Genomic DNA, 17,676 nt, shown 5'->3' with positions numbered 1-17,676 from the left:
TTAAAGCTTTCCCCAACCTTTTTGTGGTGCCATTCTCTCTGCGAACCTCCTTTTTATTTCCCTCATTTATCCAAATTCTTACATTAATTCCAAACTGCTGGCGGACACACCCTTTCTCACTGATATACTGTATGATAGCAGTGTCCTCAGCTCTTCTACACCATTCACACACAAGGCACTTCACAGTGCTTTACAAAGAAATAAAATAAATACAATAAAACAAAGCGATAAGAATCTTAAGCGACCAAGATTATGAATTTCAAGGTAAACTCTATCCATTGTGTACAACCCAGACAGCCTTAGCGTCTTCATCGTTTTTTGAGAATGAGAATTTGTATCTCGCTCACACGTTTTGAAACTGGTTTTTCCTACAAAGTCATATGTGGAGCAACTGCAACACAGGAAGCTCTGTTCTGCCATATACAGCTGTGGCGCAGATGACTTAAGTTCTGAGTAAGAACTCAGAATCCAAACTGCAAAATTCCCAAACCCACTGTTTGTAGAAAGTGACTTATTGTTATCTTTGACATGTGCAAACTGATTTTGACAACCTCAACAAAGCAAAGCCTGTGACCTCTGGCACACTCCTGGGGACCACTGCTTTAAAATATGAGGATGGCGCTAGTCAGTAGTTTTGTTCTTGTCAACAAATCCCTTATAAGACGAAATTGTTATTTTCTGTGTAGCCACGTATAACTCTTCTGCCGTTCTACCACAGAGCTTTCTTACAGAGGATTACTGCTTTACATGCGTCCGCATCACAGTAAACATGCAGCCTGTTTATTCTGAGTCGGTCCAGAATGAACTGAAGCTATAAATAGTCACTGTATTAATCTGAAGTTGAAAACTGTCCAAAATGGTTGTATTATCAGTCTCTTTTAGTGTCCAGCTGGAATTAAAATGGCTTTTTAAAACACAGACCACACATTAATGACACGTGGGATTTGAGTGTTCAGAGAGAATATATGGGAATGAATTTTAGTACCCTGAGCTTCGGTACAGATTGGGAAGTCCGATAGTATTGAGAAATTGATCAAAGGCCCCTTTATACCATGAGGAAAGCTGACAGATATGAGATAAAGGGGGAAATCTGTGTCCATTAGTCAGAAGCCATGGTCTTAGATTGCACTCTGAGACACTGACAACTGATTGAGAGCCATGATCGCTGTCAAAAGACCAGCATCCTACTTTATCACTGCAGTTATGACCCGATCAGAATAGAATAGAATTCTGATCGGGTCATAATAGTAGCATAATGCTGGGATTCCCCCCTGCTGCTCAGTTATTTTTATTATCTTCATGGTGATTAATGCCACCTCGCAGGCACATTATTTAATACATTTAAAATAATAAAATAAAGGTATTTTTGAAAAATCCAGGGAAAGTGCTGCAAATTGATGGGGCAGGGGGTGGAGGCAGCAACAGGAAGGTCAGAAATGTACGTTTTCTGCATTAGAGCTCATATCACCGTGGAGAGTTGGCCTCTGCCATATAATGATCCTGCTTCCGCTGTCATGAAACTAATGCAGTTTTTCCATTAGTCACCAAAAAGAATTAGTCTATTTCAGTACATCAACTCCAAAGTAAGGTTACTGCAAAGATGCCATTACCAGTCATCGTCAACCTTGAGTATGATATTTTCCACTAAGAATATAGCAAGACTATTGTACGCTCAAAGTAAAAGTGCATTTTTCAAATGTGGGACATAATATCAAAAGAAGAACGATACAGGAATGCACTCAACTCGCCCTTCTCATTCAGAAACATCTACCTCTTTCATTGTTTTGTTTGTACTTTATTCATGGTCACCATGCATTTTGAAGTCTAATGGCTAGCTGGGATAAATACTGGATGCTTTGCCGCATTTTCTGTCATAATTGCAGGAGCATAGTAGCGTCTTTTTTGCTGGTTGCTCCTCAGCACTGCATCACTTGGCAAGCCGCAGAATTAGAATCATACACCCCGACACAGATAAAGATCCAAAGTTCCCATCAGGCCTACCGTCCACACATTCATTTTACATGCATTGCAGCTTGTGTTCTTTTGATTTTTATGTGGAGATGAGAAATATAGACTTTCGTGGCCTTTTTACTGTATTGTGTGAAACACAGTATGATAAATGGACGTGCCAAATCCAAAGATCGTGAAGATCGAGTGCAACTGTTTATCTCTTTGTAAGGTACTATATACATACATACATACATACATACATACATATATATATATATATATATATATATATATATATATATATATATATATATATATATATATATACACACACACACACATGCACAGAAGTTTAAGCTAGGTAAATAAAGCTCAAGGTTCCATGAACCTCGATTAAACTGCACGTGTGTTGAGGCCTAAATGTTTCAGGTTCTGTACCGTTATTTTGAGAATCCCCCACCTCTTAGAGAAGGATGAAGAAGGTAGGACAGTGGAGAGCTTTTACATCATGCATTACGATAGGCCTCATATTTAGGCTTTCTACCCTCTAGTATTTGCTCCCAGATACAATTACCATAATGTTTTCTGAGTTAATTTATATAATTCATAAATAATTCAGGCTATCAAACGACTTTTAACCGCTGGGACAATAATAAGTGCAGGGGATGTGATGCATAAGCACCAGGCGAGAAATGATCTCCAGTAGATGCAACTTTAATCAGTTGTGTTTTAAAAGACAGGACGTGCACTGCTAAATCACTCATTTTACGTGAATAATGGGCCATAGCTACAAGCCTGTAGTGTAATAGGACAACGTATATGATGAAACAATGAGTTGCACCTATTTATTTTGTTGTAATTGCTCTGGTAAAACATATTAATCTGAAGTAATGCAGTTGTTGGGAAGGTTTCAAAGAATCTTAATTTTCTCTTTCCTCTTCTATTCTCTCTTTCTCTCATTTCCCTGTGCCTGCATTGATCTGAGGTCTCTCATGATCCTGCTGATTGACCCTCAGTTATAGATCTACAGCAGTATTTATACCATACACCTCTCATATGATTTCCTCCCCCATTCTCGCTCTTCTGCCTTTTCTGTTTCCATACCCCTCGATCCATAGTTTCATTTCTCAGACCCCGAGTTATCCACTGATGCCTTTCGCGCTGCACGAGTGAGGTCACGTTATCTGATTATCTATTTCTGTCCTTTACAGCTCCGGCAGAATTCATTCAACCTCCACAGTCCGTCGCCCGGCCCATCGGCACCACCGCCATCTTTACATGCCAGGCGCAGGGCGAGCCCGAGCCGCGGCTCACCTGGCTGAAGAACGGCCAGATCCTGGAGCCTGGGGGACACGTCAAACTCAGGAACAACAACAGGTAAATACTACTGAAGATGACGCAGTCGCATTATTGTTGTATAGTCATCTCAACTTTGCTGTCTTATATTTATATAATATATAAATATGTTTATCTATGAGTTTATCATTACAGAGTTCACAACTCAAGACAGTGAAGATTATTGACAACCCAGTAAACAAACAGTAATGTCTTCTGAATGCACAAAAGACAGCAACAATAAGGGCACATAGGACTCCCTGATGCAACAGCTTGGTCTGTGTATGTTAGTGGAGTGGCAGGAATATTAGAAACAGCTCAGGATGCAGTCAATCTATAAAACTCTGTGATTATTTCAAACAAATCTAAACATGAGCATATTTGGAAAAGCACTTTCTTCAGGGCTGTTGTACTTGAACACGTTCTCATTTCTATGTTTCACAATTAGAATAGAAGGTATCAGTTTTGTTTAAGAAATAAGAGGATAACGTGATAATTATTAATCATTTTTGACTCATATTTATCTGCAAGTTATGCATTAAGTTCAGTCATTGTTTGACACCATCATCTGCAGTACTGAGAGGAGTTATCCTGCTTTGTTCACAATAATAAAGCAACAATTAAAAAAAAGGGCTTGAGCACATACAAAGGGTGTAAGTGTGCCTTTTCTCATAGAATATACAGCCGTTGCTTCTGGGAAGTCATATTAAGGATTATTTTGAGACATTATACAATGATACTCATAGTCTCAAGTCAATTTGTTACAAACATCCAGTGACAAAAGTATAAAATTTTGGGATTTATTATACAAGAATTTATGAATTATGTTTATTTGGGCCAGTTTTAATGCATATCAACACATCTTATTTCATATGAAAGAGGCATAACAATTTTTAGTTTATTCATATTTTTACTCTCAAATATCGATTGACATAGAACATAGAATTGTCATCATCAAAATGGAGAAGATGAATTCAACCGGCTAGCTCATGAGTTGTTCTTGTTAATGGCTTGTAACTGATCTGTAAAATGGTACGTTGGTTTTATTATTTAATTTTGATCCGAGACGATTTGGTAGCTGTCGTGTCGGCCGCTTCATGAAACCACCTGCCGTCAACGTTCGCTGGCTCTCTTTCCCAAACCTCACAGTGCATCACAGTTGGACCCAGCTCACACGAGTAATACGGGTGTCAGTATTAATCACGATTGCCTTGATCCGATCATTGGCATGATCAGATGTTCAATTCCTCAGCGTTTCCGTTGCTTCTAACACTGCAGCTGCTGGAATTCGTGCCTGCCAAGACATGAGCCTCGGCTTATTTGTGCCTTTGTATGTGAGCAGCGTATTGACTGGATGTTGGATGCTTTCCCGTGGCAGTCCCCACAAGTGTCAACAGGAGGAGGAACCAGCTAGTTACTACTCTCAGCACCTCTCACTGGAAAGACGTTTCATGTTGATACAGCTCTGCATGTGGCATTATTCAAACGCCGTTCCTTATGATGTATGATACATTATACATGCTGCAGAACGGTATTCGCATGAGATTTATCTCAGGAGTTGATGAGAATACATTTCACTAAACAATAGCTGTTAATATGTCATGGTCTACTTCCTCTGATCCTGCTGGTTTTTCTGCACATAGTTACTTATGGACAAGCCTCCAGCCTGTTGCTAATCCTGCTGGGTGGCCGCTTTGTAAATGACTTTCCTCCATCCAGTAAATGTGTTTTTCTGTAAATTCCATCATGCATTACTGCACATGCTGAGTTCAATTTTCCAAGTTGGCCCCAGAAGCCAATCATCCGTGTATGTTGTTGTTATTCATTAAAAAATTAAAAAAATACATTTAAAAAAAGAAATATGACTTGAATATATTAAATATGGCTATAAAAAATCAATACCAGCACTGGGTTGCAGTGAGTGAAGGGAGCAGACACCTCCATTGCTCACACGCACAGCTCCACTCCCACTTGCCTCAACCCCAGTCTATATTAGTCAGAGAGATGGAACGAGGGACTAACGCAGGAGGAAAGACGAGAAGGGAGAAAAAAAATGAGAGGCCAGACACAGATGCAGAATAAAAGAGGAGAAAAATGAATGGGTGGTCAGAAGAGAAGTGATGAGTTGGCAGGAAGAATAAATGAGGAGAGAAAGAAGGAGATAGAGGGGGTAGTCAAAGCATCGCAGCGGTTCCACTTGCCACCATTACTGTATGACCTGCTATAATATGAATCTCATGCATCACGTACCCCGCTCTGTGATTGGTTCAAGGAGGCAGGGCTCAGCTTGAGATCTACCATTAGCTAATTAGCTCATAAACTCAGCTGGTTGACCAGGAGATGCAGTCAGCCATTTAGAGAACGAAGCAGCTTGATGTGCATCTTAAGAATTTGCTCTGAGAAGCTGAACTGTTCAGTCAGTACGGAAAATGCGTTATGATACCAGCCATTTCTCACATTATGAATCAATCGGTTGTACCTCTACTGAAAACTCACTCACAGATGTGTTTCTCATATTCAGTGTAGTATGGGGTTATATTAGTACCACAATCCTGAGTGCGCAGTGTGAAATCTTGAGCACAGAAAAGAAAAAAAAAACTTCAGCAAAGAAAAACCTAATTTGAGCAGACAAAAATCTATTCAGCCCTTAAATGTATCATTTTTTTTTGATTTGCAGCTATCCACACATGTACAATTATTCTGTTTTTTCACTCGGTTTTGTTATTTGCTCTCCCGCAAAAATCTCCACTCGATGTCTTTCTCTCTCACTCAACATTTACACTCTATACGCTCTCAACTCTGCATTCACGCTCGCCCGACTTGGCCCAGCGCTACAAATGTGCCAAAAAAAAGAATCCAATCACAGACTTGCACATTGGCTGATTCTATCCAATCAGGTCGCTATTTGGTCCGCCTCTCGAAAGCACTGTTAAAAACGATCTCTAAATCAACTCCAGTTTACATTGGATTGCGACTCATTTTTGGGGAAGTCTTTATTTTATGTGATTCAATAATAATTCAATTTATTTAATCAATAATTTTTTGTCTGTGCTCAAAAATGCACACTGCATGCTCAGGATTGTGGCACTAATATAATTCCATAGTAAGCAGCATTGAAGATTACTGTTAAGGTAATAACCAGCTAGATAATAAACATGACCTCAGTATCACCAACCAGAAGCTTTCACGGCCTCAGAAGTTCAATTTAAAGTTGAACGTTTTAAGAAAAGTTGACTAAATATTATGTCACGAAAAACAGAACCAAGGCTGTAAAGCCTTGGGTTCATGATAAAACACCCCTGACTGTCTTTGTATTATTTACACTCTTCTAAGCAGCCCGGGTATAAAAGGGCTTACAGGCTTTATGTTGCTGTATTATTGAACTGAGGCCAGCCACAGACTGGATTTCAGTTATTGAAAAAGTTTTTTCCACCTATAGGAGATTCTTGCCTCAAGTGTGTACGATATTTCTCATATGTGTTCGATGCAGAGGGATGAGGTAAAACCACATGTTGCGCTCCCTCTCTGAGCTATAGCCATCCTATAATTAGTTTTTTGTAAATGGCTCGGGTGGTTAATTCATTATGCGTTCAGTTCAGTTTTACCTGAAGCTCAACAACCCATGTGGTGGGTTTTTTTGGTTTTTTTTTTATGGTGACATGAAGGTGCTTGAAGGCAGGAAAATCATGTCAATTGGGCACAATTTACTTCCCGAACGAAGCCTAAACAACAGTAATGATATGCAAATGAATTCAAAAGCTCCAGGCTGTGCAATTATTCCGTTCTTACATATATATATGTATTCATGCATTATCTGATAGAAGCCTGGATATTCAGAGCATCAGTGAGGTTTTAATTCATGTACGTGGATGAAGTGACTGTGTGTGTGTGTGTGTGTGTGTGTGTGTGTGTGTGTGTGTGTGTGTGTGTGTGTGTGTGTGTGTGTGTGTGTGTGTGTGTGTGTGTGTGTGTGTGTGTGTGTGTGTGTGTGTGTGTGTGTGTGTGTGTGTGAGGATTCGCACGAAGGTTTCTGCCCTCAGCCATCTCTCATGACGCTGACCTTCAAGAGCAAATCGGACAAGGGAAGGAAGGAGAATTGATTGTACATTTCATTCACACACACGCATGCACACACATTAATCAAAAAGCAAGTGACTCAGTATGTGCACAAATAGCCCCATGGTGCATGCAATCATTCATTTTGTGCACACGCATAATCAAACATGAAAATTCACAAGCGTGTTGCCCTTTACTCCTTGTCCGTGCACACACACACACACACACACTATACACAGCAAACACGCGGGGAGAAGACGGGGCTGCGTGAAACGCTGTGTATGACATGCAGTGATGTCAGAGGAGAGCTGATTGGCTGCGTCTGCAAACACACACATTACTGCTCACGGTGAAGGTGTGCATGTTCCTGTCACTGTCACATCTTGGCAGATCTTCACACCTGCGGACATGTGCACACACACACACACTCACACACACACACACACACACACACACACACACTGCCAGCGTTATTGCTGGCCCATTCATTACCAGCGTGTGCTGACCAGGGTACTGTAAAACATGCTATCAAGGCTATTTGGCGCCTGTTTGAGAACTGTTGCTAATTAAGTATGAAGACTGTTGCTAATTAAGTATGAAGACTCGCCTCGTGCTCGAGTCTTTAATTTTAGCATGTATGATCCTCCAACATACAAAATGTAGTCTCACATCAAACAGTTAAATATTACGGTTGAATGTCTAGTGTTTATTAAGTGTTAATAATGCAGATACAAATGACCTTGTGGCAAATGAAAATCATTATGTGTAAAACACGTATGTAGCCAGACGGTTTCACATGTTTGTGCAGTGACTTTAGGTTGTAGAATGTAAAGGAGCAGGTTTGAAGTACGTGTGGGAGCCGCACTGACTTTTATAATTGACGGCCAACATCTGAAACAGGCCACCACACAAACCTAGGTATTTTGTAGCTCAATCCCTTCAAAGGAACCCCCCCCCTCCTCCTTTCTTCTCGTCTCTCTTTTTCTCACTAAGACCTGCCTTTCTTGTTCCCGGCCCCTCTCTGCGCCCCACTCCCCCCTTCCTGCCCCCATTACAGAGAGCTGGGGCCTGGGCATTGGCCTTGAACTCTGACCCAGCCTGCAATCAGTCATATCCCTGGGCCCTTCCCTCCTCTCAGGCCACAGACAGCTCATCGCTCCTCCCCTCCCCCTTTCCCACCTCTTCTCCTGTTCTCTCTTTGTCCCCATATTTTGTTTCCCATTCGCTCCTGCTGAATCCAGAATGGCCAAGCTGGCTTTTGATGGGGGTGCTGCTCAGAGACAACGGAGAGTAAACACAGCCTCCGCAGCTGAACAACAGCCCAACAGCCGGGATGTCAGCTATTCCCCCGGCCCTGTCAATCTGTGAAATGACCTTGAACTGATGAGTAAATGATGGTGTCGGCTTGTCAGGGCAGAAAAGCTTAGTTTTTGCAGTAAGACGAGAAAAGAACCTAAATTCAGGCCGAAAACCTACTAAAGTTTTATTTTTTTCAAGTCAACTGTTGCTTATCAACATAGTGCTATTATTATGTTATCTTCTCAAAAAAGTCTTGTAAAATTAAAGAATCCCTTGAACTTTATAACTTTTAAGAGGAAATCAAGAGGAAACTATCACAAAAAGCAGTAAAGGAGTTAATGTAAATACATTTAAGCAGTTGCATTGCTACAGAAAAATACATCAGTCCCTTTTCTTCTGGTATATTATATGACTCTTCTGCCTTCCTGATTCTTCTTTATGCAGACATTTTTTTCCCCCAGAGAATAGATAAATATAAACGCATCTTCTGTTTTTTTGTACGTTGAACAGTTTCAAGAATCAACACTATAACCGGGTCCAGTCAACAAAGCTAGAACCTACTTCAAACTAATTCTATGCCTCTCTTTAAAACTCGTTAAAACAGCTAAACAAAAGCAGTTGTGATGAAGAGGAAACAAATTACAAAATCTGAAATTTAAAACAATTTAAAACAACATTTTAAATCCTAGCTGTGATGCATGTGCACATATTGGTTCAACTCTACGAAAGTGTTTGTTCTGGAAGCTGTAAAAGGATGTTTTTACTGCAGGTGTGGAATTTCATAAACCGCACGTCTGCAGGATCAGCCCATGTGTGTGTGAATGTTCATGCATGCAGCTGGACGCTACTGTACCTCCTCAAACAAGCAGTTTCTTGTGAAATATTTCCTGCCTTCCTTTCACACTCTCATGAGGCCCATCCGGTCCCCGGTGGCATTGAGTAGTACATCCCCAGGGGCCTCTTTGCTGGGTCTGGTCATCCTGCTCTCTTTGCAAACACTCCATCCATCGCTGATATGAAAGGCTGTCAGAAATGTGATGGCTGAGTAGTGAGCTGAGAGCTGGTGACTGCTGCCACCTCAGGGGTCAGAGGTGAGATTGGCTCGGAGAGGGTGAAATACAGAGGGCCTCTTTGACCTGATAATTATCCAGATTGAATCCACCTGGCAGACTGGAACGAATAATAACTGGTCCACCTCGCAGCTCCGCTCTGCCCCAGATTACAGATGTATAGTCGCCGTATGCCAGAACATCAGTTTTGAAAAGGAAATAGATTGATTCAATCCTCCACCCATGCCGGATGACCCAGAAGAGCACTCCTGTGTCCTTACAAATCCGTCCTTACAAACCGGGCTGTGGCTGGTGTGAGGTCAGTCCTGCTGAGAGCTGAAATGCCACTTTGCTCATGTCCCATTTCACAGGTCCAGAAGGTGTCCAATAAAAACTCCTGTACACTCTGACATGCTGCGCCTTCAATAAATTGCTTGCTTGTCCTCAAAGGATTGTGCCAACAGTTCTTAATAAACTGTGATTTAATACACAGAGGATGCCTCCTGTCCATCAATGAAAGATGACATTCTACCGGACAGGCTCTGGCAGACTGCATGTGACAGATTAGCAGGATCTTTCGAGGTATATGCTTCATTCCCGTGGCAATCATTTCCCCTGTTTAAATGTAAAGCACAGCAGGAGAAAACCAAAAGCCCGAAGCTACAAACCTTTGTTTGAAAACTACTTCTGATCTCTGAAATGTCATCACCAAGGGTAACGCATCCCTTTAGAGGAAAGAGGCTCATTCATTTTCAAATGGTTAATCTTATTAAGATATCAAAAGATTGGCACTGCTGTTTATTGGTCATAATCCATTCATCCATCCTGTACACTGCTCTATCCAGGTCAGGGAAGGTAATCCCAGCTAACAATGAGCAAAGACATCTCTTTTATTTGTTGAGCACTTTCCATTAAATATATAGACATTTTTATTAATTTAAATACAATAAACTCAGGCATTGGATCCTTCACTGTAAAAACAGCCTGGCGTCATTCAGAATACCCGATTACAGAGGTATGTCCCAGAGGCAGACACACTGCAGCCATGGACTGGTTTTGGGTCTCTGAAAACATGATGGAAGCAGCAGTTCAGAAATCCTCCTATCTTGTGAGATGACTCAATATTCAGCGTCCATTAAATATAACAGTCTGTTAAAAATGTAGTGGGGTGGATTAAAGTGACTTTAAAATGCATAAATGTGTACCCATTGAACTCATTCTTAAATAAATTCTTCTTCTTCAAAAAAAAAAAGAAGCTTTTTAAGAAGGCACTTTTATCACAATTGTTTTCAAGTGATCTCATGTCAAGGGATGAAGGGAAAAGAAAAAGGAAATAGGCCTCTCAGCATGCACTTTGCTCCCACAGTCCAAAAACAGGTGTTTGAGATTAATTGGTAACTCAACAATTGCCTGTAGGCTTTAATGTTTGTGTGTGTAACTATTATTTTTTTGTCCTGGCAACCTCTTCAGGATCTATACTGCCTGAAGTGTTTTTGTGACCATAAAAGCTTGAAAAGTTTATTCAGTCTGAATTTTACACTTTTTTCTTCACATTTTAACAGCACTATGATAAAACTTATATGAAATCAAAAATTTTATTGGCCCTGACACCCACAGCCATTTTTTTTTCATTGTATAGATTGTATATGTGACCTTGGTATGGAAACTGCTTGAGGAAATATTTTGCACCATGTGAGGAAATGCTGTCAATGTTTTTTTATTCTTTATTTTTGCTTTAAGGAAAAACTAAATATGAAGACTAGATTTATGGATAGTTGTTTAAGAACACCTACTCACAACATGCTCACACATACATACGAACCATATACATCCACATCTATTATATTTCTTCATACAACAGGAAATAGGCCAGGTGGGAGGAAAAACAAAGAAGCAGAGATACAAAGATGAGGACAAAGAGCAGAGTGGCAAAGGTACAATGGAGAGGAATCGCTGTATGTAGGTATCCATAGGTGTGTGGAATCATGTATGTGTGCATACATGGATGGATGATCGGTCTCACCGATGTAGGAAAATCACATTTTTTGAAATACCTGAAATAGATTCATGGACTCTCAAGGGAGTTTGAGTGCAAGACAAATCAGTCTGAAAGTATGTGCTCTGCATGACTGAAGACCTTTTCCACGTACTGCTGCTATCCACTGTGTGTGATGAGCACCGCAAATCTCTCACACAGCTCAACGCAGCGCCTTGTGCACTTGACATAATGTCACATTCATCTTCTGTGCCGTATGCAGTCCTTTTCTGAAGTCTGAAAAAAAACTACATTAGGCACATTTACTCAAGTACTGGTACTTTTCTCGTTGAACCCTGTGTAAGTGCCTGTTGCAGTAACTTTTTCAGGCTAAAGCGGAGAATCGTGCACAAGTTTTCATCCACGCGCACTGGAGGTGCTGGTGTTTTCATTTCTTTGAATGCATGTTAAAATTAGACAGAGTGCAAGCCTCCTGTTATGCATCAGAGAATCTTAACTTTCACATTTCTCTTGCCCGCCCTCTCGCCGGTTCCCTCGCAGCACACTGACGATATACGGCATCAGCCAGGACGACGAGGCCATCTACCAGTGTATCGCGGAGAACAGCGCCGGCTCCACACAGGCCAGCGCCCGCCTCACAGTTCTCTGGGCTGACGGCCTGCCCGGCGAGCCCACCCACGTGCAGGCTGAGGCCCTCTCACCCACCACCATCCAGGTGTCCTGGAGGAAGCCCGAACAGAACACCGAGGACATCATTGGTTACGTGCTCCACATTCGTAGGACAACAGGTGGGCCGACACTAAGGCGCCGTTATGCAACAAATGCAATGGAGTACGAGGTCAAAGGGCATGTCAGGTGAACAGAAGTGTGGTGCATATAAACTCAAAATGAATAAGGCAGATCAGAATAAATTATTTATATTTAACTGGTGGTGACCGATTCTAAGGACCTTAAGTCATTTCAATTAAAAAAAAATAAAACAAACCTGGACTCCAAGTTAAATAACGATGAATAGAAATCATAGAGAAGCCTTATGTGTAACTTGTGATAACAATATACATTATATCTTAACTCATGTCACCTCTTTATAAGGTTATGATGGTAAACCAGAAGTTAAGTAATAAATGACAAATATTTTCACTTGATTACAGTAATTAATGACTTTGAAGGAAATGAATGCTTTAAATAAGAAATCAAATTGCTAACTTTTTCTGTACCATAAATATTTATTTGATCAACACTTTAATATTACGTTATAGTTAAATATTACATCACATGTATGCAATATTACTTCGTAAGATGCTGTTGCCTGTAAACATTAGTGAAGGGGATTGCTCCTCTATAGAATAGAATAGAACAGAACGTTATTCCTCCCCAGGGGGAAACACAAACTTACAACAGCTCAAGGTAAGATGCTCCCCTTCATCTCTCCACTCCGCCCCTGCAATCCACCAGATGAAGATGCTGCAGGCCTGCAGCATGAATCCCTGCACTCCACTATCCAGGCTCATTAACAGGAATGATTAAATTAAAACATATCAGATTTTTATCCCAGTTTGTTGATTACTGTTATGATGCATCTGTGTACGCCCCTCCATGCACATGCAGTGAGTGTATTTACAGCGCCGGCTCAGCCCACGTGTGTAGTCTTTGTGTGTGAAGTGCCGTCGCACCAGCTGATGTTCTCCGCAGCAGTTCTATTGGATGGATAATTAATGGCCCTGGGGACCAACCAATAGTATCTGCTGTAATTATCCTTCCAAGATGGCATGGCCCAATGGATTGAGGGCTTGAGGTAGATAGCAGTTATGGCTGGGTGTCTTTGAATTAAAAGCAATAAAAAGCTTTAACACATCCTGTATAAGTCCCCTGTTTACCCCCTTCATCTCTTCACTCCGCCCCTGCAATTCACCAAGCCATTGTTATTCAGCCTCCCAGGGCCAAACTGCATTAGCTATTAACTAACAGCAGCTTTGATAAAAACCTGTGAAAATGGCCAGTAACCACAAATGATGACAGAAACAGATTATTTTTATAGCAATCATTGTAAGGGTTTCCATTTATTCCCTCCCCATTTTATTTTTCAATTTATGTCTCTCCGGTTTCTATTTCCTTTCGTCCTTTGTGGGCTTATATTTTTGTCCCTCTTCCTCGTTGTTCCACCACGATTCATTCTTCAGACCCAGTGGAGATGGAGTACGAGGAGGCTGTCAGCAAGGCGACGCTGCAGCAGATCATTCGAGACCTGGAGCCCTCAACCAGTTACACCTTCTACGTCAAGGCCTACACGTCCCACGGGGCCAGCAAACCATCGGACAGGGCCACTGAAAGCACGCACGGGGAAGGTGAGTGGAGAGGCGAACACATTCAAAAGTGATCTCTCACTAATAAAAGCTCGACTTACGATCTTGCAAAAGATTCCTCGTGTTTACCAAAGTGAAAAACAGCCTTCAAAGCAATAAGTCCAATAAATTATATGAAAAGAAATTTCGCCAAACAAATGTTTTCTCATAAAACTCATAATGATGGGAAAATATCTTTTCTTTTTTTTTTAATGTTTTTTGAGGTTATATTATAAAGCAGTGGATTTGAAAGTCATAATAAAAATAAATAATAAGGTAGAACTTGTATTTATTTATTTAAAATAAATGTTTAGATCTCACCTTAGTGTAAAAGTGTAAAGTCGTGTCAGTGTGAAGGTTGCAACAACTACACATTATGTATAAATAGCTGATATTTTATATTATCATGCAATTGGCATGAGAAGAGTTTACATGCCTTAACTATAAGTTAATACAGTTATAGTGTGGAAAATATTACAAAATTAGTTGATCTAAATCTGATATCAATATCTTCTGATTGCTGAATATATGTGTGTCTTTGCTGCGTTTTTTTTTTTTTCATTTGGCCACAAAGCGTCCAAATTTACTGAAGAAAAGCTTTGCTCTTCAGCGTTTACTGCGGCTCTGAACATGTAGCCTGTAGTACTTGACATCCACGACTTCATGCATTGTGTTGCAGTGCCCGCACCTCCTTCACTACACACTAAGGTGGTGAACAGCAGTGCTGTACAAGCAACATGGGAATCTTCCTCCAAGATGGGCCAGCATCAAGGCTTCAGGCTTTATTACAGGAGAGCACACACACCTCGCTTCACTGGTCCCATCACTTTGCCTCGCAACGCCACCCAGTACAACATCACTCAGCTGGGTAAGACCTCGTCTCTTTTTGACATTTGATTGGGTTGGAGTGTTGAAACCATCTTGGACACTGTAACTTGAGTGTGAGACAATACTCAAGCGTGCAAAATCCTGTCCTGGGTCTGTGGTGAAGATTTATCTGGGACTGTATCTAAGATGTATGGGAAGGTCCCTATGCTTAATTTTTGTCATGGTAAAGAAATACTCTCATAAATCTTCAGTAAAGTAAGAATATGTTTGAACATCTAAACACTTTCGTCAGTGTAATTTCCTTAAGACCAAGAGCAGGAGCGATTATGTGTCACAGAAAATTAGCTACGGCAAATTTTCCACAGAGGATTCCTGATAAGCAGGCTTTGTGTTAAATGTCTTTTTTTTCTTTTCTTCTCTTCAGACTCCTCCCTTCTCTATGAGATAAAGCTGATTGCATTCAACCAACACGGCGATGGAAATGCCACTGTGCGATTTGTCTCACTTCGGGAGGCGCTGGAGAAATCTGGTGAGTGTCAAACAACTTAAAATGTATTTCATTCCTTCCAATGAATCTGTCTTCTTTTGGTTTAATCAAAGCGGCCATTCAGACCGCAGGTGGGTAAATGTATAGGGCCTGTGCTCACCATGCTGACATGAGAGTGTGGTACCTCCTCAGTGTTGGACGACTCCTGCGACTGTGTGAAAGACGACCACGGCAAAACATCCACAACCGGCATCATAATTGGGATTCACATTGGAGTTACATGCATCATCTTCTGCGTGCTCTTCCTTGTCTTCAGCTACCGCGGGAGGTCAGTTCAGATGTGATATTTTCATCAAATGGAAACAAAGAGAAATGACTTGCCAATGAATGCCGCTGGGGGTTAATATCTTGCATGTGTCCAAACCGGAGAAGTGTTTCATCATCATGTGTATGTGTTTGTGTCTGTGCGTTCATGTAATCCTCAGGTTAATGATGTGTAAGACAGTTCAAGCCACCCCCCAGGCAGGGCACAGCACTGTGCTGGAATCCTCTTCCTCTTCCCAGGGGGCCTCTGGGCTCAACGGGGCTGCCAGGAGAGAGATGGAGGTCAATGGCAGCGCAGCAGGGAAGAAAGTTGTCGACAGCAACGAGCTCGAGAGGCTTTTCACTCAAATCAACACCCAAGATACATGCATGGTGAGTTTTAATGGTATGGGTTCAGAAATTCTATGTTTTCTTTTAAAAGAAAGGTAATTATGTTCAGATGATTTGCAGGGTTTGATTTGTGATGAAAGCAGATGGAAAAGAGAGCTTTAGATTTCCTGAAAAGTTTCTCTGAATTATAAAACAAGTTGAAATATAACACCAGAATTGTAAAGAGCGGGATGTTTGCAGACTGTATGTTAGGGTTGAACGTGGCTTTCGTTGTGAAAAACATTCTATTTTATAGTTTTCGTTTCGCTCTTCTGGTGATCAATCAAAGACATTTCATATAAAGGCCAAAAATGTTATATTAATCTACGATTTCAAGTAAGCTTATAACGCTAACAGCCAGTTTCAATGCATCATATTCACTTTACTCTTTTACCAGGATAACATGAAACACAATCACAAATTCAGCCTAAATTCCTTCTGCAAATATCTGATTAATTTCCATAAGCTGTAGTGGTTTTGAACAGCAATGGAAACCTATTGCTGACACAACTTTATAATGCCATTAAGCTCAATTGTTCTTATTGTTGTTGTTATTGTTTTGTTTTTTTTAACCCCCCTGGGTAGGAAATAATTACTGTACATTCAATTCTGACCTGTAATTGTTGCCAGACTGTTGTCCTTTTAAGGGATTATTAGCAAGGTCACAGCAGCTTATACATAATTTATGTAGCAGCTAAAAGAGGAGCGAAGCTGGTTCAGCTTGTTTAAATGTTGCACAGATGGTTTTATTCTGCAATGTTATAAAAACAACAAAAAAGATTTTAAAGTATAAACCGTGTGTAGTTAACCAAAACGATGCTCCACAATAAAACGGGATAAAATATATATTTTCCAGACAATAAAGATTTTTAATGATGTAAAGTGATGTAAAGAAAAAGCTCAAAATGCAATGATATTTAATGAGAGACATTGTGATTATATGACTTAGAATATCAACAGCTTGTTGTACATTATGTTTTCTTAAATGAGGTTTAATGTTGGTATCTGTGACGTAAACAAGAAAACTGGTGATTCAAAACAACAGTTGTACCCATAGTGTAATAATCTGCATGACTGAGCGGTTTGTTTGTGTTTCCAGTCCGACTCCTACGCGCTGAACGACACCCAGCTGTCGACGATACCTCTGGAGGAGTTTGCGGTGGAAAGGGAGACGCAGTTCCAAGAGCCTCCTGCAGCAGGAGCGGTTCAGCAGGACCAAGGCTAATCATGTATGAAGGCCAATTCACACGACACTACCCGGTGTCCTCTTAGACTTTTCTCTCACTCAGGTTGACAAGTGTTTCTTTTCAAAGTAGGTTTTTTCTTTTGTTGCAAAGAATTTTTAATTTTTTTTTTTTTTCAATTAGTAAGTTAAAATGTTCTGGAGGATCTAGGACTGTGTATCTGTGTCTTTTTGGGGCCCTGGCTGTTTCTAGCTGGACGGAGGCCTTTTAAATGTTTTTTTCAGTCTTTTGTTAATTTTCTGGTGTTGGGCAGCACAGAGAATAGAGGGCCCAGAATGTCCTTGTTATACAATGACTTTATTTTTAAGTTTATGAATCTAAATATATATATAAATCTACATATATATATCTTTATCACCTATATGTCAAAGCAGTTATAAGTTATTGGTCTTATCTC

General features: G+C 40.6%; 1 protein-coding gene across 1 annotated transcript in view; it reads left to right on the top strand.

Annotated features, from left to right (window-relative positions):
• igdcc3 (immunoglobulin superfamily, DCC subclass, member 3) overlaps window positions 1–17,260 on the top strand; it is a gene marked incomplete at both ends in the record, with an annotated part of 58,386 nt that extends 41,126 nt beyond the window's left edge. Inside the window, 8 exons of the mRNA XM_080494442.1 lie at window positions 3,162–3,327; window positions 12,226–12,473; window positions 13,866–14,030; window positions 14,707–14,895; window positions 15,280–15,384; window positions 15,535–15,670; window positions 15,828–16,038; window positions 17,135–17,260. Of these exons, the coding sequence (XP_080350568.1) occupies window positions 3,162–3,327; window positions 12,226–12,473; window positions 13,866–14,030; window positions 14,707–14,895; window positions 15,280–15,384; window positions 15,535–15,670; window positions 15,828–16,038; window positions 17,135–17,260 (1,346 nt within the window). The remainder of the gene's footprint in view (window positions 1–3,161; window positions 3,328–12,225; window positions 12,474–13,865; window positions 14,031–14,706; window positions 14,896–15,279; window positions 15,385–15,534; window positions 15,671–15,827; window positions 16,039–17,134) is intronic.
• Window positions 17,261–17,676: the final 416 nt, after the last annotated feature.

The sequence above is a fragment of the Blennius ocellaris genome, assembly GCF_963422515.1.
Source record: "Blennius ocellaris genome assembly, chromosome: 1".
NCBI classification, from domain to species: domain Eukaryota; kingdom Metazoa; phylum Chordata; class Actinopteri; order Blenniiformes; family Blenniidae; genus Blennius; species Blennius ocellaris.
The sequence above is the reverse complement of the archived record's forward strand: the minus strand, read 5'-3'. Positions and strand labels throughout refer to the sequence as shown.